We start from the raw sequence: 26,795 nt of genomic DNA, 5'->3' as shown, positions 1-26,795 counted from the left end.
ACAAAAGGGCATCTTTAGTGGTGTGGGAAAGGCATTTTTAGTGGAGGTGGGGGTCTCCTTGCCACCCTGGCAGACTCACAGAATTCACAGAATCACCAGGTTGGAAGAGACCTTCAATCTCATTGAGTCCAACCCAGCCCCAACACCTCAGCTAAACCCTGGCACCCAGTGCCACATCCAGGCTTTGTTAAACACACCCAGGGATGGGGACTCCACCACCTCCCTGGGCAGCCATTCCAGAACTTTATCATTCTTTCTGTGAAAAACTTTCTCCTCATATCCAACCTGTATTTCCCCTGGTGCAGCCTGAGGCTGTGCCCTCTGGGTCTGTCAGTGCTGCCTGGAGAAAGAGCCCAGCCCCAGCTGAGCACAGGCACCTTTCAGGAGCTGTACAGTGATGAGGTCACCCCTGAGTCTCCTTTTCTCCAGGCTGAGCATCCCCAGCTCCCTCAGTGGTTCCTCACAGGGTTTGTGTTCCCAGCCCCTCACCTGCTGTGGAATCCATAAAATCAGAGGGTTTTGGGGAAGCTGCAGGCCTCAGAGACAGCAGAACTGTGGTTAGAGCTAAGCAGTAGTCATGAGATTGGTCAGCAGAAAAATTATGTAAGAAGTAGAAAAGTAAGGACAAACAGAACAATGGTCTGTGTATTAATGCTTGGATAGAATAACTCCCTAAGCTGCAGAAAAGTTTATCTAGTGAGATATTAGGAAGTTCTAAGCTTAATAATGGAGCTCTGTGCATTGTGTTTCAAGGCTTACAAGCAGGTATTTTATTTGAAATAAGCAAGCACTGTTTTAACCAAAGTGTGCTTATAGTGATTGGATGGAACTACTATCAGTGTGCTTTTGCTTTGTGAGATTGGCCAAAAAACTTTTAAAGTCAGTTGTAACATTGAGTTCTTGGTCTGCTGCCTGAGACGTGAGCTGATGGCATCTTCCCATTGCCATAACCATGTAATGAGGCTGATGCTGGAAAATCAAACAGCTCAAGGCACGTTCCCAGCAGTCCCATCCTGCTGGTGATTTGTGCACAGCCCCCGGCCGGCGATAACCTGCCTTGCTGCCTCCTGTGAGCTCACGCCCTGTCCCCTCTCTCGCAGGTCCCGCATCCGCCGGGAGCTGTTCATCGAGGAGATCCAAGCCGGGAGCCAGAGCCAGGCCGGGTCGAGCGACTCCCCTTCGGCCAGAAGCAGCAGGGCGGCCCACAGCTCCGAGGGGGACAGCTGCGACGGCGTGGACGCCGAGGGCCCTCCCGACGGGAAGCCGAGCGGCCCGGAGGCGGACGAGTTCAGCAATGCGGCCGCCAAGTCTCAGGGAGGGCCCGCCGAGCCGGCTTTCGAGGCGGGGGAAGAGGCACTGCGAGGAGCCGGGCCCTCGGAGAGAGCGGAGCCCGAGAGCCTGGAGGACACCGACGACGAGGGCCGGCCCAGAGCGCCGCGCCAGAGCTCCCCGCCGGCGGCGCGGCGCCCGGGAGACGCTCTGGAGACACTGCCAAACTCTGCCACGGAAGGGGATGCCTCTACCTCAGCTGCCTCCACCTCAGTCCTTACGGGGGAGAGCTCCTACAAGTCAAAAGAAAGTTCAGAGAAAATCTCCAGTGTGCCAAGTACGAGCTCGACGCCGGGCTCGCAGAAAGCCAACTCTCTGCAGAGCTTGTTCGGCTTCTCGGAGGCGGCGAGCTCCAGGAACACGCGAGACAGCTCCCTGAGGAAAAAGAAAGCGGCCAACTTGAACAACATCATCCACCGCTTGGAGAAGGCCGCCAGTCGGGAAGAGGCCGTCGAGTGGGAGTTTTGAGATTAAACTGGCCCAACTCGGGAGAGCTGGGAAGTCAAACTGGACCTCTACTGGTTTTATTGTGTTCGCACTTAACCGCCCTGCGGGCCACAGGGCAAAAACGCCATAGGCCAAGGTGCATATAGAAATCAAAAAAAAAAAGAAAAAAAAAAAAAGGAGCGTTAAGCCCAATTTATGTTTGTGTTTTCGAGGAAGAAAACTGAAATGTGTAGTCAAGCTTTTTTGTACCCTGAAGTGTTTTTATTATTGCCCTAAGTGATTTCCACGATTTCTGGAATAACTCATACAGCTTTGCCTTGTGCCCTCCTCTTTGGTGTGGGGCTTTAAAAAAATGAAAAACAGGAAAAAAACAAAAAAACTAAAAAAAAAAAAATCTTTAAAAAAAAATCAAACCCACATATTAAAAGGGGGCTTTTTATCTGCCATCTAATGGCTACAGAGCGATAATACACTATTATCTTCTTAAACCAGGAAAAAAGGGGAGATTTTTCAAGAAAAAGAAAAAAAAAGAAAGTTTTTTGTAGCTGTTCAGTTGCCACTAAGAGATTGCACAGTCAACCGACTCTAAACACACTAGTTTGGATTCCTACATATTTTCAAGAAAAGAAAAGAATCTTGTTGTTTGAAACTTTGAATTAAAAAAAAAAAACACATTTACTCCACATATTTTTTAACAAAACAAAAAAAAAGTCACATCAGGAAAATATCTTAATTTGTGGTAGCTGACTTAGTGTTTTCTTGTAAGTGAAATAGAATATTGACACGTAGTGCACATTGTTTCATAGCTTTAACTGATTCTGGTCTTTTGCAGCCCAGAATTTGTTTAATACACTCCATTTTAGGCCAAATCAGGACAAAAAAAAAAAATCTGAATCTAGGTATTTTATAATCTGCTTTTTAACCTCTAACCACAGAGCACGCTGATCAGACCTCATATCTGGGAGGTTTAGGAGACAACTTAGAAGCAGCATGTACTTGATCATTTCACTTGGTTCGTAGTGTACAGGATTTCCTTTCAGCAAAGACAGATCGCTCCAAAAACGTTGGCCAGTAACATTTCAGCCTGCTACTTGGGGGCCCAGCCCGTATCCCCAACATTCAGCTTACCTGGAATCCTTGGGAACGCAGTTCACGTGTCCGATCGCTGTCACACACCACTAAGAGGGACTGGAGCTGCCGCAGACCCAGCCCTTTTCCTGCTGTTGGTGGCCATTTACTGACTCTCTTCCCACCACGAGCACTGATTTTAAATACGTTTTAGTTGTGGGAAGCTCCTTTTTTGCGTGGATAAAGAGTACATGGCAATGACCAGAACGGGCTCTCACCGGGGTGGAAGCAGCCCAAGCTCGAAACCAAAACCTCCATGCTCTCGAGTCCCAGTCCTGCCCTGCAGAAATACAGCCTTTTCCCATTATTTTATGCACAGGTTAGGGCTGATCAAAGTACAAATCCAATTCTAACTTGTCTCTAACTCCTCCTGTTGTCTATATGTATATGCGTGAGCATAGAGGTGCGTGGAAGGATGTGTGTGCGTGGGTGTGTGCGTGCAATTTTATACGTCTGTGTATTTTCTTACGTACTTGTGCACACATAGAGTGCATTACTGCCACCTTTTTTCAATAAGCTGTTTTATCAGTTATGGCTTCTACAAGTTTGCTAATTTAGACTCCTTTATTGCCATATCTTTAAAACTAACAATAGATGATTTCGGAATATATATATATATATAAATATATATATATATAATTTTTTTTTGCTTATTTATAGGTGCTGTATTTTATTATCTGATTGTTAGGAAGGGATGAAAGGGGGCAAATATTCTTTAGAGGGATAGACTGCCGGCAGTATTGGGTATAATTTACAAGATGTAGTTGTCATACTGTATATTATTGATTGAAGACTTTTTTGACCGTATTGTGTATCATTGAACTTTTGTCTTAGGTCAGCATCTTTTTGATGACACTTTAATGGTGCATTCATTACTTCTTAAGTTTAATTAATATTACTTTTCTGATTTTGGGGGAGGGAGGGACGGGGGAGAGGAGTTCCGACTTTAAAGGTATGTTCCCAATATTACACCTCAGTGTGCTTGTATTAATTCATTAGTAGGATTTTTGACTGTAAGATGTGAAACCACATTTCTTGCATGATGTTTTAGAACTTATGTATTTCATTTACAGTCTCTTAACATGCGACAGCAGCACTTAGCGCAAGTTTTCACAAATTTAAGAATCAGTACACTAAAATCCATCCTTCTCATGACTAAGGAAAGAAGGCTCTAGGAGGCTGAAAGGCAGGGATTTATTTCTGATTTTCACTGCTAGCTGTTTCAGGATTCCTCCTTGGGTAACTGGGGACTCGTGATGCGAAACTGAAGCTGAGGAACGGAGAGAGAGCAGCTGCCCCTTTGTGCGCTGAGCTGAGGGACAGTGGCAGTGACAGACACCAGGGTGTGGCAGCACGGGCTGGGAGCGCTCCTGGTGGGAGCGTGGCCGGTGCCTGGGAACGGGGTGAAGCCAAGGGTGACCTCTCTGTACCTGTCCAGCGTCCTGGTGTGACTTCCAAAGCACAGCTCCGTGGATAAGCGCGTCCTGGTAGGAGTTCACAAACCTTAGTACAAGTCACAACGAGCTGCGTCTCCAGCCAAGAGCAAAACTTCTGCCCAGAAGACGCAGATATTTTCTTAGGTTCTTTAGTTGGTTTTATTTTTTTTCTTCGTTGTTGTTTGGTTCAGGTTGGGTTTTTTAGTTAATTCTAGGCAATACGCTTGCCAGTCTGTTCCTACTGTCCTTGTCTGCTGATTTGAGACCCAGGTGCTGGATGCAGTCAAGTGGTTACTCTCAGCTTTCTCCATAGCGAGGGGGTTTTTATCTGTTTGATGATTTTATTTTGTTTTTTAAGTTAATATTCCCCAAACTGTTCTTGTGCCTGTGTCTATCTGATTGCATTCCATGATGCTTACTGAGAGCTCTGGCTGCATTGTACGACAGCAGAACTGTATTCACAGGTCGCACACAAATGCAGCACTTAAGGTCAATCTCTCTTCTTAATAAGCAATACGTAAGTGCCTTGAAACATATCTTCTTCTTTTTTTTTTTTTTTTCTTTTTCCTGTTTATTTTTGGTTTGCTTTTCAGGTTTCCACTAGTTCTTTAGGATTCTTTAGTGTCTGCCCGGTTTTTAATGCTGTAATGATTTTTAAAAAGCATATCTGTAGCTTGCCCTAGAGGAAATCTTTCTTTCATAACACTAACTGTTAATTCTAAGCTCCATTATTCCATTTGAGTCGTGTAATTTTGCTGGTTAAAGACAGCGTTCAGAAGTCAGAAGTCACTCCATCCTGCCAAGCGTTATCATTGGGATCTATTATAAAATTAATCAAATAAAATGCTGTCAGTATTTCCTATATTTTTGGCACTTTATTAATGGCTTAGCTCCTTTTGCTGTTTCATATTTAATGATCTGTGTTGAATGTGGATTAGCCTGCTGAGATGCTGTTGGGGTGATCTCCTGCCCAGAGTCCCTTTGGGTTCCCTGGGCCCAGGAGCGCCCTCAGACCTGGAGCTCAGAGATGCTCCTGGGCTTTGTCCCAGTGTTTAGCCAAGGTCACAGCTGCTTTTCTGTTCCAGTGGAAAGTAGGATGGATTAGTTGAACTACTGCTGATGTTCTCGGGTTGGACATGAGTTACCTGCTGGTGTTTCTGGCCAAGGCCCCCCGGTTTAGAGGCTGAACTTACACTGCAGGGTGTGAGAGATAGTTGGGATCAATTTGGAACTCACCCTTAGGAGGAAAATGTGCTTTGGAATAACTTTTTTTTTTTTTTTTAATATTTAATTCAAAGGATGAAAGTTGAAGGAGAAGAAATGCCAAAGAGCAGCACAGTGGCTGTCATCCCTTGGGTGCTGATTCCAGGGGAAGGGAATGTGTGAAAGGTGTGACATGGGGCTCATCTCCCAGGGCAGCAGAGCCCTCGTTGCTGACATTTCTTTTCCTGATGGATAAAAGCACAGGCAGTTTTCATGAAATCCATCATGCCAGATTCTGTTTTTCCTGAGGTTCTTTAAAAGCATTTTATTTTCTCTCTCTGTTTCCAGTTCCATGCTCTTACCAATGCTGTGCATGAAGGACCAGGGCTGTTTTAATAGAAATACGTTTATATTGCAGTTAAATTGTTGATTTTTCTCTCTGGATGATTAGAGAAGGAAAAAGAGTGCAGTGCTTTGTTTGCTAAAAGCCAGGAAAGAGTATCCCTTGGCAGAAGGGTCATGCAGTGGAATTGTCAATACACTTCCATTTTTCAGAATACAGATTTCAGACAACAGCATTGTAGATGTTTATTGGCAGAAATGCATTTAATTACAGTTGCTTTTGATGCCATAAAATTTGTCCATTTTATTTATTCATCAGTGAAATGCCTATGAATAGAGCCACCCTTTAAAGGAACCCATATCAGTGCACTCTGCCCATATCGTGAATTGTGAGTCCTTTAGTAATAAACTCCTTGCTGTAAGAGGAAAGATCTATATTACAGTTAAAAAGAAAAAAAGTATGTGCCTTTCTCATTAGCTAAAAGATCTCTGCATTATTTTTATGTAACTTGTTGATATGGGTTTGGTGTAGAGCAGGGGGACCATGAACTCCACAGAATTCTATGCAATATTTTCCAATCCAATTACTTAAAAGTCCCTATTTTTCAATCCTTTAACAGGAGAAATAGTAAGTTAGAGAAGTGCATCATGCTGGTGGTAATTCAAACTGCAAAACTGATAAATTGACATAAAATAGAATTGAGGGAAATGTGACAAATTAATGTGATGAAATAATGGAAAATGCTAACAGTGGCTGCAGTCCCTACAAGCACAGGTGCTGTCAGAAGTCTGTAATCTTCCATTTTAGAATTAATAATTTCCAGTATTCTTAAAGCTGTGATGAATAAGAATGCTCCTGGCAAAGACAGGGCAGGTTAGAAACAAGGGGAAAAATCACGTTTTGACCATATAGAAATTATGAGAATACACAAGAAAATGTAATTGGGTTTGGACACTTTGCACTTGGACCCAAAATCTTTTATTTCAATTGAAATGCCACAGCAATCTGTGCCTTTAGCAGGGTTGTGAGAGATCAGTAGCTTGGCAGTTTGTTGCAGACTGAAAATGGAGTGTTGACATTTTGAACCTGCCCATGGAGGGCACTATTTTTGCTCCATTTGTGTCTCTTCCTGCTAAGGAGTTCCTGAAATTCTCTCTGATTTCCTCTTCACCCAGTGGATGTTCTCTGCCTTCAGCCATGAGTGTGGCTGAGCTCCTCTTGGAAACTCAGAAACAAGAGGAGAAGAAGGAAAGTTGGTTCTTAGGTGGAATTTAACATTCCCTGAAACCAGGTCAGTGCTTTCCTGTGAGTGTGTGGCAGTTTTGGCCCTGGTGTGACCAGCTGGTTGTAGCCTCTTACCCCTAAATTTAACTCTCATGGATAAAACACTGGCAAGGCAGGGCTGGCTTGATTGCTGTGTTGTTCTGCCTTTCCCTTTCTGCTCTGTGAACATCAACATTTTCTTTGTGTTGCATATACAATCAACTTTTCTGAGAATTTAAAAATTCTGTACAAAGGAAAGACTTCCCCCACACACACACACCCAGCAGTTTAAACTCTGGTTTTAAACTGGCATGGGAAGTACAAGATTTGAATTTCTTTTCTGATGTAACCTTTGTAGTTCAAAAGGGGTGCAGCAGTCCCTGTCTCCTTCACATATATTTGAGCTCTAAAATGTAGAAATATAATTTCACCAATTTCTTCTTTCCTCCCCATCTCTTTTATAGGATGTATTGACTCTGCCATATATAAAGTATAGTTAATAATGGACTTTATAGCAAGAAAAGCTCTTTAAACCATGCCTAGGGATGGATTTGTCCTACATGACCAGGTCATGGACTATACCCTACCCTATTAATATGCAAGGATAAAATGGTTTTATGCTCTGAACGTGAAATTTATCCTTTTGGAGAAGATTAGCGTTAGACCTGTGCACTTAAGTTTTCAGAAAGCCTTAAAAACAGGTGTGTAAGTGGTGCCATCTCTGTCCTCAGGGATGATTTCCCCCCAGCCAAGTGGTACTGTGGCATATTTAATAGCAGTTATTAGTTATAAGGTCATTTTCCAGTTGAAGAAAGTCATTCATTGAATTTTATTAGTGAGCCCCTGGCCAGCATCCTCTGGTACAATCCAGGAGCTGCTTTTCCCAAACCTGGGCATCCATATCCATCCCAAAATCCTTGGCTCTCTGTGAAATCTGTGTTTCTACAATTCTTGTGAATGGAAAAAAACCCTGATGGGATTCCTGGGCTTGATTGTCATTGCTGTTGACAAACATCTTCTGGCACTAAAGTGCATGAAAAGGAAAAGCCTCCTTTTAAAAAACTAGTGAGATTATTGTGTTTTGTCCTTGTCCAGCTCTTTTATAAAGGTCAATTCTGCCAGTTTCAAGCTTGCTTTACTCACAGTGGTGTTGGGAGATTTTAGCCACAGTTCTGTAGATTTCCTATTATTAAATCTGTTGGTTTGATCACATCAGTTCAGTTCCTTTGGACTTTGAACCAGCTGAGTGCAGAGAGCAGCTGAATCCTTTACCACCACAAAACAGTGCAGGCTCAGTGCAGCAAAGTGAATACCCCTGTAATGTCATGGCTTTGGCTTTCTGTTTGAATTCCAGAGATATTTGTAATACATGGTACAATCTCCATCCAAAGTTCTTTGGAAATGGAGAATCATGCCCGGAATTTCCTGCTGTTGTGGTGCCACACCTGATTTTTGCACAGTTCCTGTGTAATTCCTGGTAGTGTCACAACAGCACAGCCTCTCTCTTGACAGCAAGAAGAGGAGTTGTGTTTTCTTCTGTCTGTGTGGATAATTAATAGGCATTTTTGGGAGTTGTGAAATGTGTCTCTGTGCATCATTCCAGGATGGAAAAGCCCCTCTGTGTATTTAGCATTTGTGTGCTTGGTCTTAATGGTACAGCAGAATTGCTGCAGCCAAATTTGTGAAATCATTTGGGATGTAGGTGAGCAAGGGCTTAAAACCAAGATGTATTTTAATGGGCAGAGGATGCCATTCCCCACTTGTCAGATCCATTCCCTGCTGTAAAGAGGGGATTTGCCACTGGAGAGACCAGGCTGCTGGAGATGCATGGGTTTAGCTAATGAGGACGGGGAGGATCATGCTCAGAATACATAAAAATGATCCCAAGGGTCTCAGATGTGCAAGAGCCAAGGAATTGGAAAGGAGGGGTCAAACCTTGTCTGTAGGTTTGGCTTCCTGCGGGAAGTTCATATCCCAGGTAATTGCACACGTGTCGTGCTCTCTCCTTTGTCAATGTACAGTGGACAGTAAAGACATTTAAAACAATCACAAAACCAGCTGATGGAGTAAATTCAAGCCAAGTATGGAATTAAAGCAGCAGCTCAGCCTTGCTCTCCCTTAGCTGAAAATTCAAGTATTTGTAGGAATGAGGTAGAAATTTTCTGTTAGGCAGCTCCTCTTGGAAGGTGAGTGTCTGTGCTTTCAAGAGAATAAATAAAACTTGGCACTTGACTTGCTCTGAAGTACAATCTTGTCTCCAAGTAACTAGGAAAAATATTTTTGCAATCAGTCTTTCAATCAGACTTCCCTGGCTTTTATTAGCTTGTGTTGGACCCTTTGTGCTGTTTGGATGTGTTATTTATATGTGGGTAAGTTATTACTAGCTTTAAAAGTGTTTCCAAAGGACCTGGTTACCTCTGGATGCTGGTGCAGGTGATACAGGGAGTACTTGAGCATCTGGTTTGGAAAGGAGGAGTGTGGGGAATAAGCAAGGTCACATCTGCATTGTGCTTTCCCTTTTCCTTGATCAGGGCTTCCATTTCCTTCTCACCTTCTCTAGAGAGATGGAGTTCATGGGTCATTCCTTTTTTTTTCTGTGTGGGAGAAAGATTTTAGTCGAGCTTGAAATGATTTTATTTTCACTCCATAGGCATATCATCAAAATCCTGTATGTTGCCACATTTCCCGTTAAGTCTTTAGGATTTGCTTCCTGAAATTGACTCTTTCACTTTCTCTGCTTGGAAAGCTATGTGCCTTATTTCCTAATCTCTTCGTGGAGAATAATCTAAAGCACAGTGATCTGGCTTGCAGCATTCCCAGACTCTTTTCATTATTTTTGAGGGGGGGGAGCAAACACTGATGGAGCATCCCAGTGTCCAGCACTGGCAGGTGCTTGGCTCCCAGGCACATCCAGCACTGTGTGAGCAGTCTTTGTGCAATAGAAACTCTGGGGCTGTGCCTGGGGGGAAAAGAAAATCCCTGAGGGTTCCTTCCAGCAGTTCCTGGGACAGGACTGAGCTGTCAGCCGGGAGTTGATGCTCGCAGGGCTCGGTCTCGCCCTGTGCACTCAGAGGTCTGTGAGTGTCCCAGAAAGGCCTGTGGCAGCTCCTCTGTGCCATCAGTCACACCTGCTGTCCCCACTGCACTCCCAGGGCTGTGCTGGCTCTGGGTGCTCAGGCACTGTCCGCTCATTCCAGCTGGGATTTGGGTTTGTGCACAGCAGGCGCCCCCAGCCCTCCCTCCTCCCCGAGCTCGCTCTCTCTGCAGCATCAGAAGGTGAAACACTCAGAGGTGCTTTGTGATTAGGACAACAATCCAATAGTTCCTATTGATGAGGTTAATTTGTAACAGTTTCTTTTTTGTCGAGGTTTGGTTTATTTTTTTGTTGGGTATAAACACAACAGGAGTATTTACATATCATGGGTTTGGGTTGGAAGGGAACTTAAAGCTCATCCTGTTCCAACCCCCTGCCATGGGCAGGGATGTCTCCCACTAGACCAGGTTGCTGTCCCCTAAATGGATGTTGGAGAAAGCTTGGGATACCCTAGAGATGGAGCAGGTGGTGTTGGCTCATAGTATCCATATCAATGTGCCCCAGTTGTGTTTTCTAGAGCAATCCTTTTTTTTTTTTTTTTTAAAGAAAAAAAGAAGTATTTTATCTAAATGCCTAATAAATAATATTATTTAAATAGTTTTTAAAATAATTTAGGACTGAGAATAAGAAGCCTCAGTTGTGAGAGAAGAGACTTAAAATATACAGAGAGAGAAAATACCCTGAGCCTCCTAGAGCCTCTACTGAGAATTTGCTAAAGACACAGAGCCCCTGGTCAGAGCACATTGCAATTAACTCACAAGTGTTCATTTAAAATGAGAGACTGGTTTCCTGTGATGTTCATTTTTGTTGGCATATGTTTGACTTTCTGAATTCAGAGCTGATTTCCTTCTCATTCAAAAGTTGGTCAAGGGAAAAAAAATTATTTAAAAAAAAAAAAGGCAAAAAATAATAACTCACCTTGTGCAGCAGCAACTTTTCCTGGTGTGAGCTCTGGAAATCCACCTTGTGCAGGGCTCAGCAGCCACTTCTGTGGCTTGAGAAGCAAATTTGCACTTTGCCTTTCAAGGGTGTCCCACTTCAAAAGAAACCATCCGGTGAATTTCCCACGTCAGGTTGTTTTTCCTTCTGGTGTAGTCCAAAAAGAAACTGAAAATGAGAGTAAAGAAAGCCCTAGTGTCAGTGTTGGATCAGCTCTGCCAAACAAAAGGTTGTTCCTCTTGGAATACTCTATGCATTTCTGTGGTGAAAAGCATTTTCTCCCATTCCTTGCTGGAAATGCTGTGAGAATGTCACACGTACAAATTTGGACATTGATCCCAAAGCAGATGGAGGCTGGGGAGGGGGGGATGTTCTTTTTTTTTTTTTTTCTTTTTTTCTTTTTTTTCTTTTTTTAAATTGTTTCCCTCATGTCCCTTTTCATTTTTATTTTTTTTCTTTAATTAAAAAATTAACTCTTTGCATTTGTGCAATAACTACTTGCCATGAGAATGGGCAGACCTTGGAAATGCCCCGACTACTAACACAGCACAAGATGAACTCGAACAGAAAGTGGTGTACTTTTTCCTGAGAACTTTTTTTTTTTTTTTTTTTTTAATAATAAGCTCAGTTTTTACCCCAGTGTATTGTGGTGTCTTACATTTTTAGCAGTATTTTATATTTTTTCTGTAACGCACTAAGTCTTAGATGTTTTTAGAGCTTGTTTGTTATATTCACAATCACAGATTTTAAAAAAGAAAAAAGAAAAAAAAAAAAAAAGATCCTCACAAAGACCCAATTGACCAAAAAAACAAAAAAAAGTGTCATTTTTTTTGTACAAGTAGCTTTGAGAAGCCCACATTGTGTTGCTGTGACTCATCTTTTGTAACATTTTATTTCTTGGTATTTGTTTAAACATAAAAAGTAAGAGTTTTATCTGGCTGGCAGTGCAGGGCAGCGCTCCCTCGTCAGCAGAGGCATTGTTTCTGTCTTTGTTTGGTTTAGCCATAAAATGTTTGTTCTCAGCACTGTACAACGGTCCCTATATGATATGGAGAAGCAATATCACTGTATGAAACTCACACGATGTATTATTATTATTATTCACTAGCACCCTAGGTGTGATAATTGAAGTAAATATCTTTTATACAAACACAATTCCGTCTGGGCTGTCTTTTATTGAGGTGAGACCTGAGTCCAAGCAGCAAACATTTACATTGTGCTTCTGGTTTTGGTGATGCTCAAAGGGATCACAGGGATGGTTTGGTGGGATTTGTGTTTGGTCAGGGGAGGAAAATTTACTTTTTTGTATCTCAGTTCCTATGGGGAGTGTGTGTGTGTTTCCAGTATCTTAAATATTGAACTGTTAAGTGTTCAAAATGTTCAGTGAAATCCAAAAGTGGCCATTCCAGCTGCAGTCAGTGTGAGGTGGGCACCCAGCTGCACAGACAGAAAATACATATTTGGGGTCTGAGACTGCCAAGGGGGATTGTTTTGAGCACCACAGCAACATATCAGCTAATCAAAAAGGAAAAAAAAAATGTCAGTGACCTGAGGTTGGAAATGCTTTCGATTCAGAAATGAAAATGTCAAAGAATTTTCCCAGCTATTTGACTCACTTTATTTTTACAGATCCTACAGGAAAATAAATTCTTCATTTAGTGCCTTATGGGATGTTCCTATAAATACTCTCAGATTTACAGAGTGAGGAGCTTGGTAAGGAACAGGTGCTCGAATCTGTCAGTGGGATTGTGTTTTCAGAAGTAGTGGTAGAAATCATTTTTTGGGTGCTCTGGGTAGAGGATGTGTGTGTGTGTGTGTGTGTGTGTGTGTGTGTGTCTGTGCCTACTTGGGTGCTCTGTTTCCCCTGCTCATGTCTGGTTTTTTGTGAATTGAAGTTTCTTTTGGGGTTTCCACCATCTCCTGCAATACATCCCTGACACATTTCTCCTACCAGGCTCTCCTGAGCCCCCTTTAGGAGTTTCCTGTGGCACAGGAGTTCTGGAGGGCCAGGATGGATATTTGCTGTGGTTCTGTGCTGGAGAGCAGGGAGTCAGGCTGGCATTTCCCACCCAAGGGTGGCACTTTGTGCAGCTCCATCCTGGTGTCCAGTTGTGTCTCTGCCATCTTTAGTTCTTCAGTTGTGGGGGAATTCTCCTCAAAATGTATTCAAAATGCTACTGAATGCTTTCATTCCATGACAAATGTTCATTTTCTCATTTTGAAGCATCTGACAGGTTGTTCCACAGGATGGAAAGGTTCATGGTCTAACAGTTTTTATTTTTTCCCCTTCTCTTTAATAACTAGTCCAACTGTTGATTGCTATAAATGATATTATTGTGTATAATTTGACCCTGATTGTTTTTAAGCTTGATGCTAAACAGCTAGACTTTTAAAATGCCATGCCTCAGGTAGGTTAATTTGTGTATTTGCAACCTGCACTTTGCTTCAGGGGGGATCAGCATGAAACTTCTAAAATGCCACAGTGGTCATCATCAAAGGGTGTGTGAAACATGAGGAAGCACTGAGCTGGAGAAGGCTCACAGGAGCTCAGAATTTTGTATTTTGGGATAAAGCCAGGTGGTTTCTCTCAAGCCTAAATCTCAAAAAGTTCATTCTGGGAAGTTGGGAAGGCAACCCAAATCACAAGGCAGCATTGAGAGGTCAGGAGCAGATATTTATGGCCTTCCATGGAGATAGTTGGATCTCCCACTGTAATTTTATTGGGGCAGCCTTTCAAAAGGATGTCAAAATTCTCTTTTTTGGAAGAAGTGCATTCTGTGTGTTCCCATAGACCTTTCCTGGTTTGAACTGGGACATCACTGGGAGTTCCTGCTGGGACAGAGCTGCTGCTGGGGCTGGGTGAGGTTTGCATAGGAAGTGTCAGAGGGATTTGCTGCACTGGTGGGAAGAGTCCTTGGGTGCAGGAGGGAGTTCCCACCTCAGGGCCAAGGTCCTGGCTCTGCTTCTGCTCCACCAGCACTGAGAGCCAGTCTGACTTTCAGTGGGAAAAAGGATATTTTTGCACATTCCCACCAGGTGAGAAGCTGGGAGTGGCTGACCTGGTGCTTCTCAGCCCCACTTCTTGCCATTTGGAAATGTTGTCATTTTCTCCTCAGTATTTCTGTTTTAATGGAAGTGGTGAAGGAATTGTGTACTTGCCAACAGAGGGCTTCAGAAAACATGATTTGATTACAGCACAGCATTTTATTTTCTTTTTGCTCCAAGCTATGGGAAACTGATAAGAAAATTCAAACTGTTCTCTTGAACTCTTCCAAGTTACCCATGTAATTATCTTAGTACCCTTGGAAATAATCCCTTCTTGTATGAAATCTCTCTCTTTACAGGGTGAATTTATTAAGCAGTGCTGGGTTGCTTTGCTGGGGGCTGTTTATTTTGGAGTGGCTGGGCCAGCAGGAAGGGGAAGGAGAAATCCTTCAAACCTTCCCTTCCCACCAGGCCCTCAAAATGAAAGAAAAGAAAGGGAGAAAAGCAGGGGAGGGAAAAGAAACCCTGCCTGCACCTCTTCTGGCAGCACCTGGCAGAGAGACCCAGAGAGGTCTGAGGGAGCCCCCAGAGAGTCATGGAATGGTTTGGGTTGGAAGGGACACTTAAGGGACACCTTCCCCTGTGCCAGGCTGCTCCAAACCCCATCCAGCCTGGCCTTGGGCACTGCAGGGATCCAGGGGCAGCCCCAGCTGCTCTGGGCACCTGTGCCAGGGCCTGCCATAAAAAACCAACTTCCTTAGAACTCACCTGTATCTGCCCTCTTAGCTGAAAGCCATCCCCCCTTGTCCTGTCCTGCTGCAGTCTGGGGGCTCCTTCTCTCCCCCAAGGCCATTTTCCCTGCTGGCACTGAGGAGGGGCAGCAGGAGCTCAGAGAAGGATGCTGGTGCTGGGATGAGCTTGGCAGCTGGGGCTTTTCCTGGTGCTTCCTTTGGCACTTGGGCAGATGAAGTCTCAGATGTTGTCAGGGTGTTGGACGTGATCTGCTCTCCCCTTGTGCCTGTTTGGTCTCTCCGGCAGCACATGAAGTGAAGCTGAGCAGGGCTGTTCCTGCCAGGGCCATCCCTGGCTGCCTGGGGCTGCTCATCCTCACCAGGTCCTTCCTTCATCCCTGAAGGACCTCCCTGATGGTCCTGATGTCTTCTCTTACAACTCTGTATCAGACAAACCTCTGCACTCCTGCAGCTTTTCCAGGCCTGATACCTGTGCCTGGAGAACAGGGAGATCATGCTAGAACTTACAGATGGCTTTTAGAGTTGTCATCATTCCTCTCTTCATCCTCTCCTTGCTTTTTGTGCCCTTTCAGAAGCCCTGCAGAGGGTCTGATCAGGGAATGCCCTCGTGGCAGGCACAGATGGACCAGGTCAGCCCAGAAGCAGCATTGCAGGCTGAGATGATTCCCAGATTAATAATCCAGGCATTCTGGCTGCTCAGGAACTCTTGGACCTGACTGCCCTTTCCTCCCTCCCTGGAGATTTCTTCAGAAATTGCTTCAAAACGTCCCAAAATCCCAATTCCTTTGTGTTTCTGTTGTATTGGGGAGATCTCTGGAGCACTTGATCTTTATTTACCCTGGGGACATTTTTGGAGCAGTCCCTTGAATGACACTGATTTTTCATTGCCTGATGGGAGGTGAGATCTCAGCTGGGCTTTTGCACCACAACCTCCTCTTCATCCTTTGCTGCTGAGCAGATTTGCACCTCAGAGCCCACAGACAGGTGACTTGTGGAAAATCTTCCATCATTCCCTGCCTCCTGTCCTGTTCCTCAACCTGCTGGCAGCTCCCAGCAGTGGTGGCCCCAAGGAAAAGGCTTTGCATGAAGCTGAGGTGGACTGAGTGACTCCCACACGCTCTGGGCCAGGCAGAAATGTTGTCCCTCACCATGAAAAGGTCAAGGCAGAACTGGAACCATCAGGCTGTGCAATGGTGAAAGGCCTTTGACAGCCTTCCTGTTGCAGGAAGGGTTTTGGCTCACATCTTTCTGCCTTGGCATCTTCACAGACCGAAAAAAGAAGGCAGAGAAAATCATCCTGTGCATGCAGGGCTGGATCTGTGCATCCCTGTGCTCCTCATCCCTCCAGCTACAAAGAGCAGGGTCAAGGTCGAGTCAGCTCCCTTGATGCTCCTGGAAGGGGAGCAGGACTTTGGGCAATAACAGCCTTTTCCAGACTTCCTTAAAAGCTAAATGCCAAGTGTTTCAAGAGCCTGAAATTGGGCCTGAGTTTATGTGTAAACCTTGGGAGCTCTGGCATCAGGCAGAGCCGGAGGTAAGACTTTGTTGGCTCAAAAATGCTCCTGGAGAGCGATGCCAAGAAGTCTTGGCACGTTTTTTTCATGGGGAAGAGCGATGATTTCAACTCAGGGTAACTGTCCAGTCATGAACTGGAGTGGCCCAGCATGGGGAAAGGTGAAAGAGCTGGAAAAAGCAAAGGGTCCGTGGCAGACCCAGTTTCCTGCTTCTTCCTTTGGCTTCTGCTCCTTGCCCTGGCACTCTCAGACACCCCTGTTTGTGTTGAGTGAGTTTCCAGCTTTGAGCCTTGGTGCCAAGGCACTCCAAGGTTTGCTTATCTTACCATCTTCTTCCTTCCAGTCAATAAAATAGACTTCAACCCTTTGAAGTAGTGGCTTTCAATGCACTTCAGTTGACTTTTCAAAGAGAGCGTGCCACATCACTTCTCAGCTTGTTTTCTTTTTCTTTTTCTTTTTTTTTTTTTACAGTTATGTAAATTCAGGGAGGCCAGACAGTAAATAGAGGGAGATTAAAAAGTTCCAGGAGGCAAATCAGGGTGTGAACTTGCAGAGCATCAGCTAATTTGCCACAACTGCCCATGTGTGTGCTCCTACCCCATCACTTCAGCTACAGCACTCACCTCTCATTTCCTCAGGGTCCTGAGGATCCACAGGAGCAGTTCCCCTGGTCCCATGGATGTGTAGCAAGTTCCAGCCTATCTCACCCCAAGGTGATTTATTCATCTGTCTGTATCCTCAGGAATCAAGCCACCATCTTATGGAAAGATTGCCTCTCATTTATTTATGTCTGGCCTTAGAACTTCAAACCAAGTTGCTAGTATGTCTTAATTTTCTCCATCTGTGAAAACAGATGCTGTTTATTTTGGATGATTTGCCAAGGGAGCCCAGTTGCTGGGGCTTGTTACAGGAGTCAGAGTTGCTGTGTGGCAGCACTGGGCTCCTGGCTCAGGGCACTCCTGATCAGCCCCTGCCCCACCAGCCTGGGCAGGGGGCTCCAGGGATGTTGTTCCCTTCAATCATCCCCTCAAGGGTTTCCCCTGCAGCTTTGGAATGGCAGGAGGCTGGCTGGGCTGTTCACAAGGACTCAGTCAATGTTTTATTCTCACTCTGGGTTTGTTTCTTCCCCGTGTGTCCCACCCAGCACTGGCCTGTCCATGCAGGTCCTTGGGTTATTTCCAGGAACATTCATCCCATGGCAGTGCCCCTTGGGCACACACAGTTCCCACAAAAGGCATTTCTTCACAGCATTTGCTTTGAGCAGAGGCTCTTTCTGAGGGTTCCTTCAGTGTTTGGTGAGGTGTCATAGAATTATTAAATGGTTTGGGTTGGAAGGGAACCTTCACCATCACCCAGCCCAACCCCTTGCCACGGGCAGGGACGACTCCCTCTGGGCCAGGTTGCTCAGAGCCCCTTCCAGCCTGGCCTTGAGCACTTCCAGGGATGGGAATAGCCCAGTCCCAGCCTCTGATTTTCTGTGCCTGGCTTTTTAAAACCCAGAGCTGGCAGAGTTTGAGGCTAAAGACACTTGGTTTAAAACCCATTTTCCCCAGGACTTCACCTTCTTTGTCCCAATACCTTCTGCTGTAGCTCTTCTCTTCTCTTTGAGCTATTTGCACATCTGAGGGGTCAGAGGCAGGGCTCAGCAGCTCAGGGAGCACAAAGGCAGATTCCTTTTGCTGGATTCAGTGCCTGAGCTGCCCTGCCTGCCTGGCAGAGCCCTGCTCCTGCTGCTGCAGGTGAAGAGTTGATGGCACAGAAGTGTCGAGCTCGCGGGTGGCCACGGCCCCTGTGAAAAGGGAAAGTTATGATTAAAAAAAAACCAACCCAAAAACCAACTGAGAGGAGTGACACTGACAGGGAGATGAGAGGGAGGCTCTGTGTGCTTGGCTGCTTTCAGTGTCTGACACAGCTCCAGCTTTTGCTTTTTCTGTTAAGGAAGGAAGGAAGGAAGGAAGGAAGGAAGGAAGGAAGGAAGGAAGGAAGGAAGGAAGGAAGGAAGGAAGGAAGGAAGGAAGGAAGGAAGGAAGGAAGGAAGGAAGGAAGGAAGGAAGGAAGGAAGGAAGGAAGGAAGGAAGGAAGGAAGGAAGGAAGGAAGGAAGGAAGGAAGGAAGGAAGGAAGGAAGGAAGGAAGGAAGGAAGGAAGGAAGGAAGGAAGGAAGGAAGGAAGGAAGGAAGGAAGGAAGGAAGGAAGGAAGGAAGGAAGGAAGGAAGGAAGGAAGGAAGGAAGGAAGGAAGGAAGGAAGGAAGGAAGGAAGGAAGGAAGGAAGGAAGGAAGGAAGGAAGGAAGGAAGGAAGGAAGGAAGGAAGGAAGGAAGGAAGGAAGGAAGGAAGGAAGGAAGGAAGGAAGGAAGGAAAGGAAGGAAGGAAAGGAAGGAAGGAAAGGAAGGAAGGAAAGGAAGGAAAGGAAGGAAGGAAAGGAAGGAAGGAAAGGAAGGAAGGAAAGGAAGGAAGGAAAGGAAGGAAGGAAAGGAAGGAAGGAAAAGAAGGAAGGAAAAGAAGGAAGGAAAAGAAGGAAGGAAAAGAAGGAAGGAAAAGAAGGAAGGAAAAGAAGGAAGGAAAAGAAGGAAGGAAAAGAAGGAAGGAAAAGAAGGAAGGAAAAGAAGGAAGGAAAAGAAGGAAGGAAAAGAAGGAAGGAAAAGAAGGAAGGAAAAGAAGGAAGGAAGGAAATCCCTTTAAAACTGAGATCTTTGGTGACCCTTTTTTCTCTTAAATTGAAAAAACTCAGTCCCTGTAACTCAGAAGCCAACAGGATCCTTTAAGAGAGAGAGGCAGGAACTGGGTCTCCTTCTGGAGGCTCCAAAGCCCAGATCTCCAGAGGATTTTTGGGCAGGGAGGGAGGCCAGGGAACAATTCCTGCCCCAGGTAACCTCCTGGTGGGGTGAACCTTGGGCAGGATGCTCAGCAGTGCCTCGTGCAGAACTGGGGCCCCCAGCCCATGTTTGGCCAGCAAGAGCTTCCCAATTGCATTTTAATGTAATTTTAAAAGACAGCCAATTGAATAATTAACCACAGGGAAGAGGTTTTCTTCTTTCCAAATCTTGTTGATGCAAATATTTTGCATCAGGCCACCCATGTTTTGGAGCAGGCAGGGATTCCTCATTCCTGGAGAAACACTGACCTCCAGTGGGATGTGCCTTCAGCACAGCTACTGCTCGATCCGAGTCTCTTATTGGGGCTCTAAAATGCAAATATGCAGAGGGAGAAAAAATAAATCCAGGTGTTGTGTTCAAAGCAAGTGCCACCTCCCTTTCCCTGCAGTGAGGCTTGGTCCTTCTGAATAATATGGGAAGGGAAATGGCTTTAAACGGAAAGAAGTTTATCCAATCTAAGTTTAGATTGGAAATTGGGAAGGAATTCTTCTCTGGGAGGGTGGGCAGGCCCTGGCACAGGGTGCCAGAGCAGCTGTGGCTGCCCCTGCATCCCTGGCAGTGCCCAAGGCCAGGCTGGACAAGGATTGGAGCCACCTGGGCTGGTGGAAGATGTCCCTGCCCATGGCAGGGAGGGGAATGAGATGAACTTTAATTTGTTCCCAACCCAAACCACTCTGAGATTCTATTACACTGACACAGTAATTGTCTTTCTCATTGTTTAGGTTGAAAAAGACCTTTAAGATCATCCTTACTCCATCATCATGTCCCCAAGTGCCACATCTACAAAAAAAAAGGGAATTTGCACCAGTAACCCCCCTGATTTCCTGATTTCTGGGAAAGCAGAGTCACTGCTGCTCTCAGTCCAGCCCTGTGGCCAGGCCATCACTCCCTGTGCAAGGAGCTCCCTCCACAGCTGGTCTCTGGGTGTGTGGAGCATTTCCCAGCCTGGCAGAGCTGGGGGAGCTGGAACTGAGCTGTGCACACGTTGCACCCCCTGTCTGAAGGCTCTGAGGAGAGCTGCCCTTGCTGCTCCCCAGGCTGCCCCTGCACTTCTTGCTCCCTGGCTGCTGATAAACGAGGAGATTTTGTTTTGCCTTCCAGCTGTCTGGAAATTAGGGGAATCATTACAACAGGAATTATCAGGGAGGGACTGGAACAGATGGGACCTGAGCTTTGACCCCCCTGGCAATCCAGGCACGGAGGGACAGATCTGCATCCCCACGGTGGAGGGGCTGGCAGTGCAAACCCCAGCTCTGAACCTGGAGCTGAGCAGGTTTTCCAGCCAGGGAGAGGCCCAGACCCTGCTGGCAGCCAGGGAGAAAGGTGAACCAGGTGGATTTCTGCTGCAGGACAGTTTGGGGATGGATTTGCCACTGGAACCCTGGGCTCGCCCTGCGGGGCTGCTCCCGAAGCTGCACCTTCACTGCTTCACATCTGGGCTCCTCTGGGGTTACGTGAGGGGAATGAGAGGGTTTTGTTTTGCTCCTGGAGCATTCCAGCAGTGCCTGTTGTGGTTTAGGGTGTGGGTTTTCCTCTGGGGGGCAGCTGGGAAAGGGATCCTTTGTAGAAACTTGGCTGAGCGGGAGCGCCGGGGCTGCAGAGCCTGACCCCCACCCCCAGCCCCTCCTGGGGTGTCCCCCAGCCTGCTCCAGACCCCCACCCCACCACCTGCCCCTCCCAGCCCCCACAGCCTGGGGAGTCTCCTCCATCCCCTCTCCCATGCAGACCAGAGCTGGGATGGGTTCCTGGGCTCGGCTCCCTTTAACCCTGTCCAGGTGCCCCCGCTCTGCCCCCAGGTGCTGCCAGGTACCCCTGGGGCACCAGAAATGCTGCCTGGTGCCTTTGGAGCAGCTGTGCCAGTGCAGCTGTGCCCCTGGCACTGGGAGGTGGCCCTGCTCCCTGCCAGGGGCTGTGCCCACCTGGGGCACCCCCAGATGAACAGCCCCAGACATGCCAAGGCAAGCACCACGTGCTCCCAGCACACAAGATAGTTCAGAACCTGCTCTGTATCTCATCCTGCTGCCCTCAGCCTTCAAACCAAGTCCTTTACAAGCACAATACCCCGAAAAAAATTAAATGAAACCATCAAACTCAGGTGTGAGCAGGGACTGCTGCTGTGCTCCCAGACACCAGGAGGGAGCAGGGGTGCTGCCCTGAGCTGCTCTGCTGCCCCAGGTGGGGCTCCTCAGCTCCTTGGTGGCCCCTGGCACAGTCTGGGGCTCGGTGCCAGCCCTGGCTCTGTTTTGCAGTGCGCTGTGCAGAGCTGCAGATCCAGCTGAGCGAGGCTGTGGCCGCCCTGGCTGCCCAGAAGGAGCTCGTGGCCAAGCTGGAGCACGACCTGAGCACCGTCCAGGCCCTGTCTGCTGTGCCACGGCCCGAGGCAGAGGTACCACGGCCCTGGAGCAGAGCTCTGAGCTCCCCCAGGGGCAGGGGAGATGTCCACCTCCTCCTGGCCTCAGCTTTTGGGGGGTTTGGGGGTTACTACTACTATTATTATTATTATTATTATTATTACTATTATTATTATTATTATTACTATTACTATTACTATTACTATTACCATTATCATTATCATTATCATTATCATTATTATCATTATTATCATTATTATCATTATTATTTCATTTTAAATTAGTATTATTCATTAATTATTAATATTTATTATTATCATTATAAATTACTTCATATTATTAATATTTATTAATCTCTATTATAATTTTTTATTATTATTACTATTATTATTACTACTATTATTATTTCTTCCTTCCTTTTCTTTCTGATAATTTACCCAGCAGAGATGGGTGCATCTTCCCCCCACTGTGGGGACATGGGAGAGCGTTCATCTCCTCTTGTTTTCAGTTTTTGGGGGGCTTTTGGTGGTTATTATTATTATCATTATCATTATCATTATCATTATCATTATCATTATCATTATCATTATTATTATTATTATATGATGGTATTATTATTATTACTATTACTATTACTATTACTACTATTGCTACTATTGCTCCTATTGCTACTATTACTATTACTACTATTGCTACTATTACTACTATTACTATTACTATTACTATTACTATTACTACTATTACTATTACTATTACTATTACTATTACTATTACTATTATTATTTCCTTTTCTTTCTGGATATCCACCCAGCAGGGCTGGGTGCCTTGGGGAGGTGCTGCCATGGGAGGGAGTGGGGGGTACCAGGGGCACCCCGGGTCCATCCAGCCCTGCCCTTGGCTGGGTGTGAGGTGGATCCCCAGCTCCAGACCCGGCAGGGGTGAGGCTGCAGGGGCAGGAGGGGCTGCCCTGCCCTGCCCTGCCCTTGGGGAGGGTGGGGAATGTTGAATTTCTCTTTGTGCTGCGCAGGGCGCGGCCGGCCCCGGGCTGCAGAGGATCCCCGAGCCCATCAAGGAGGCCACGGCGCAGTTCTGCGGTGAGAGGGGAGCCGGGCTGGGCTGGGGGGCTCCTCCCCAGGGCTGGCAGCTCCTGAGAGTCCCTGCCCAGGGTGACTCCTCTGGGACAGCTCTCCGTGCTGGGCAGGGTTTGCCCGTCCTGGGGCTCCTCCCGGGGTGCAGCAGGCGCTGGGCTGAGCTGGGGATGCCAGGCTGAGCCCACAGCCTGAGCTCTGTGCTCTGCTCCTGCCCTGGCCACAGCAAACCCCTCCAGAGCCAGGGAGGGAAACATCAGCCTGCTCCAGCCTGCTTCCTGTACATCAGCCCCTGTGCTGAGGTCTGCAGGAGAAAATGAATCAAAAAAAAAAAAAAATAGCAACTCCTTGCTCCTCTGGGGAAAAAAAAAATCTTTCCTTTTTTCCTATTTTTTGCTTGGTTTTTTTTTTTTTTGTTTGTTTTGAAAGGTTTTGAAAACACAAGATAAACATTTATCACAGCAACAGTCCCACCAAGCTAAACAACCTGCAGCCACCCATCCTGCTCTGTGAATAACTGCTCAGTGCAGCTGGTTGAGTCATGGCCTTGGGGACACATTTCTCCTTGGCTGTGAATGCCACTGCCAGGAAGGAGGAGCAGGCAGGGATGGTTCAACATCCCAGGCACCCACAGAGCCCCAGCAAGGGGGGCAACCCATGTGGAACACCCAAAAAATGGGGTCCTGGATGAGGGGTCAGGGTAGGGGAGAGAGGATTGTGGCTCTGGGGCTTTATTTTAATGCTGCAGCTGCTGCAGAGGCCAGAGGAGAGAGTCTGGCAGGGATGGGGAGGGCTGGAGGCAGGGAAAGGCAGCCATGGGTTGCACAAATAATGCAATTGGTTTTCCTGTCCACTTTGAGGATGAGTCCTCAAAAATGAGAAAAAAAAAAAAACCAACATAAATAGCAGTGCATGTTGTAATAACTGTGCACAGGGGTTGGTCTGGGTGCCCCCGAGGTCCCACAGCAGGAGGAGCTTGAGCACAGCCCTGGGGTGGATGGTGGGCATCTCCCAGGTCACCTCTCACACCAACCCTCACCCACAGGTCACCCTGCACCCCCTGGCACCTCATTCCAGGAGGGCCAGGTGGACTCCCTGCTCTCCATCATCTCCAGCCAGAGGGAACGCTTCCGAGCCAAGAACCAGGAGCTGGAGGGGGTGAGGAGCCTGCTGGGGGCTGGGGGGCTGCAGGGGCTGGGGCTGGCCTGGCTGCAGGGAATTCTGTGCTGCTGCTGCTCCAGGACAGGTCCAAACCCCTCTGACCCTGTGTCCCTCTGTCCCTGTGTCCCTGTGTCCCTGTACTCCTGGCACAGTGTTTGGAGGTGCTGTGGAAAAAGCACTTAGAGAATACATTCTGGGGTAACAAATTGCAGTAGAGCCCAACATCACCTTTTCCAAGCTGTCTGGTTGTGTCTGCACCTCCTGTGGGAGCCACACCCCATCCCAAAGCCCCCCTCAGCCACCTGGGCTACCCCAGCCCTGCTTTGGCTTCCTGGCCAGGACTGGGAGCCCCCTTGTGCCACACCTGGGACAGTTTGAATTAGGAAGCAATTTGAATTCCAAGGCAGGGGGGTTCATTCCTGGGATGAAGGGGACTGAGCCCTGCCTGGGTGCCCCAGTTCCCCCCTGCCTGGGTGTCCCAGTTCCCCCCTGGCTGGGTGTCCCAGATCCCCCTGGCTGGGTGCCCCAGATCCCCCCTGGCTGGGTGCCCCAGATCCCCCTGGCTGGGTGCCCCAAATCCCCCCTGGCTGTGTGCCCCAGATCCCCCTGGCTGGGTGCCCCAGACCCCCCTGGCTGGGTGCCCCAGATCCCCCTGGCTGGGTGCCCCAGACCCCCCTGGCTGGGTGCCCCAGATCCCCCTGGCTGGGTGCCCCAGACCCCCCTGCCTGGGTGTCCCAGACCCCCCTGGCTGGGTGTCCCAGACCCCCCTGGCTGGGTGCCACGGTCCCTCCATCCCTGCAGGAGAACAGGATGCTGCAGCACACGGTGCACGCCCTGCAGAGCGAGCTGGACACCCTCAGAGCTGACAACATCAAGCTCTACGAGAAGATCAAGTTCCTGCAGAGCTACCCTGGCCGGGTGAGTGTCCCCCTGTCCGTCTGTCTGTCCCTCCCGGGGCTGGGCTCACACAACAGGCACAGAAATTGCACATTTCCAATGTGCAGCTTGCCTGGGAGTTGGAGCTGATTGGGTGGGAAAGGTTCTCCCTGCCAGGGAGGCAGTTTAGAACTGTGCTGAGGCATCTTTGACATCTTCAGAGGCAGAAGCCCAAATTTCCTCCCTGACAGAGCTGCTACACCCTGCCCTGATGCTCACTGCTGGCAAGTGGGGATGCTTCTGCCTGACCAGGCTGCCAGAGGTTAAATTGACCCCTGCAGCAGAGCCTGGAAAATAATTCATCCTGCCCCACTTGTGCTCATTCCTGAACTTCTTGTATCCAGCAGGGAGAGCTGCTCCCTGAGCAGCCAGAAGACAAAAGAGGAGAAACCAGCCCCAAATCATCCCAGTGATGCCAGGAGAAGGCTGGGAAGGGGGACCAGACTTTGCTGCAGCCTGCTCTGCTCGTGCTGTGCCCCTCAGAGGTTCCTCCCTGGGGGTTTGCAGCAGGCTCAGGCTGCTGCCTGGGAGATTTCCACTGCCAGCACTTCCAGGCTCTGCTGAGCTCGGGCTTGCCTTAGAAATGCCAAAGTGCCACTCACAGAGGGGACACCCATCTCCTGCCATCCTTCCCCCCCCTGGCTGCTGCCTTTCCATGCTGCCTGCACCCAGTCTGTTTTGTTGAGGGATATTTTAATAGCATTTGGTGCTGGGGAACTCCTGCAGCCTGCGGGACCTTATTTGGTGCCTTCCTTTATGTCCCCGTGATGACGCCAGGTCGTCCCCTCTGACATTTTTTCCCCTTTCTCCTGTGGAATATCATCTCCATGTTTATCCTCTGCCACAAGGCAACCCCTGAATGCCATTGCCATGAGCTAAAGAGCAAAACCCTCGGTGGCAGCAGCGCAGGGGATTGCATAATTCACCCCCTAATGGGACATGTGACACGTTAAAAATACTCAGCAAAGATCACTGCACTGGCCAGGCTGCGGCGGCTCCTCGCCCCTAAATCGGGCTCTGGGCTCATCTCTGTGACCCCAGGGTCGGGTTGCAGTGTGGGAGGCCTTACTAAAGGTTTACACAGAGGTGTAAGAGCAGCAGTGGGAGCAGGCAGGGCCCTCTGCACGCAGGAACAGATCCAGAAAGGCCTCGGGGAGGGGGAGCATGGCAGAGCTGGGGCAGGCACAGGGAATCAGCCCTGGAGCAAGGAGGCAGAGCCTGCAGGGACTGTGCCCAGGCTGGCTTTGGGCAGGAATGATGTGCAGTCTGCAGCTCCTGCAGAGCTGGAGGAAGGAGGAGCAGGGAGGCTGCAGGAGCATCCTCGGGGCTCCCTGCAGCTGAGGCTGTGTAAGAGGAATTGTACAGGAGAAGTAAAAAATCCATCCTGGCTGGACCCACCCAAATGTTTCCCTGCTTTCAAGGGGGTTTCTTCATTTTCCTTGCCCTTTTCCCAGCCTCTAACAGCTCTACAATGGTTTCCTCCTCCTGAACCTCTGTCCCTCCTGCCTGGCCCAGCAGCAGAGGAATTCAGGGTGGGATTTGCAGTAGCCCAGGGTGGGATTTGCAGCATCCTCCAGAGCTCTGTGGGGATGACACAGGTGACAATTATTTCATGGAAAGCACCCAAAATACCGAGACAAACCAAAACCATTCCACAATTCTATGAAGAAAGGACTTTTATTCCACAGCTCCCGTTGTGCTTCTCCTTTCTGAAGGGGACAGATGCTGTCAGCCCCGTGGGTCAGCTCTGGGCTGTGCTGCTCCATCCTTTGGGGGTGTTTCCTTCCAAAGGGGGGAGCTCAGGGCTCTGTCCTTGTGCTGGGTGTCCCTGTGGCTCTCACCCCACCTTTGCTCCCCCAGGGCAGCAGCAGGGATGACACGGAGCAGCGCTACTCCTCCCAGTACGAGGAACGCCTGGACCCCTTCTCCTCCTTCAGCAGGAAGGTGAGAAAG

At 47.7% G+C, this 26,795-nt stretch overlaps 1 protein-coding gene across 2 annotated transcripts in view; it reads left to right on the top strand.

The window, feature by feature from the left end:
* The window catches only part of CUX1 (cut like homeobox 1), a 267,458-nt gene that overhangs the window by 234,424 nt on the left and 6,239 nt on the right, over positions 1–26,795 (top strand). The window contains exons 15-19 of one of the 2 annotated variants that reach the window (XM_084219333.1): positions 21,556–21,692; positions 22,685–22,751; positions 23,791–23,903; positions 24,708–24,824; positions 26,703–26,786. In XM_084219333.1, coding sequence (XP_084075459.1) covers positions 21,556–21,692; positions 22,685–22,751; positions 23,791–23,903; positions 24,708–24,824; positions 26,703–26,786 — 518 coding nt within the window. Of the gene's footprint in view, positions 1–1,100; positions 3,751–21,555; positions 21,693–22,684; positions 22,752–23,790; positions 23,904–24,707; positions 24,825–26,702; positions 26,787–26,795 lie in introns of those variants that run through there. The other variant, XM_084219334.1, reaches the window with a different exon arrangement.

Source organism: Fringilla coelebs, assembly GCF_963513975.1.
Source record: "Fringilla coelebs genome assembly, chromosome: 20".
Lineage (NCBI taxonomy): Eukaryota > Metazoa > Chordata > Aves > Passeriformes > Fringillidae > Fringilla > Fringilla coelebs.
This window is presented reverse-complemented; position numbering and strand designations above follow the sequence as displayed.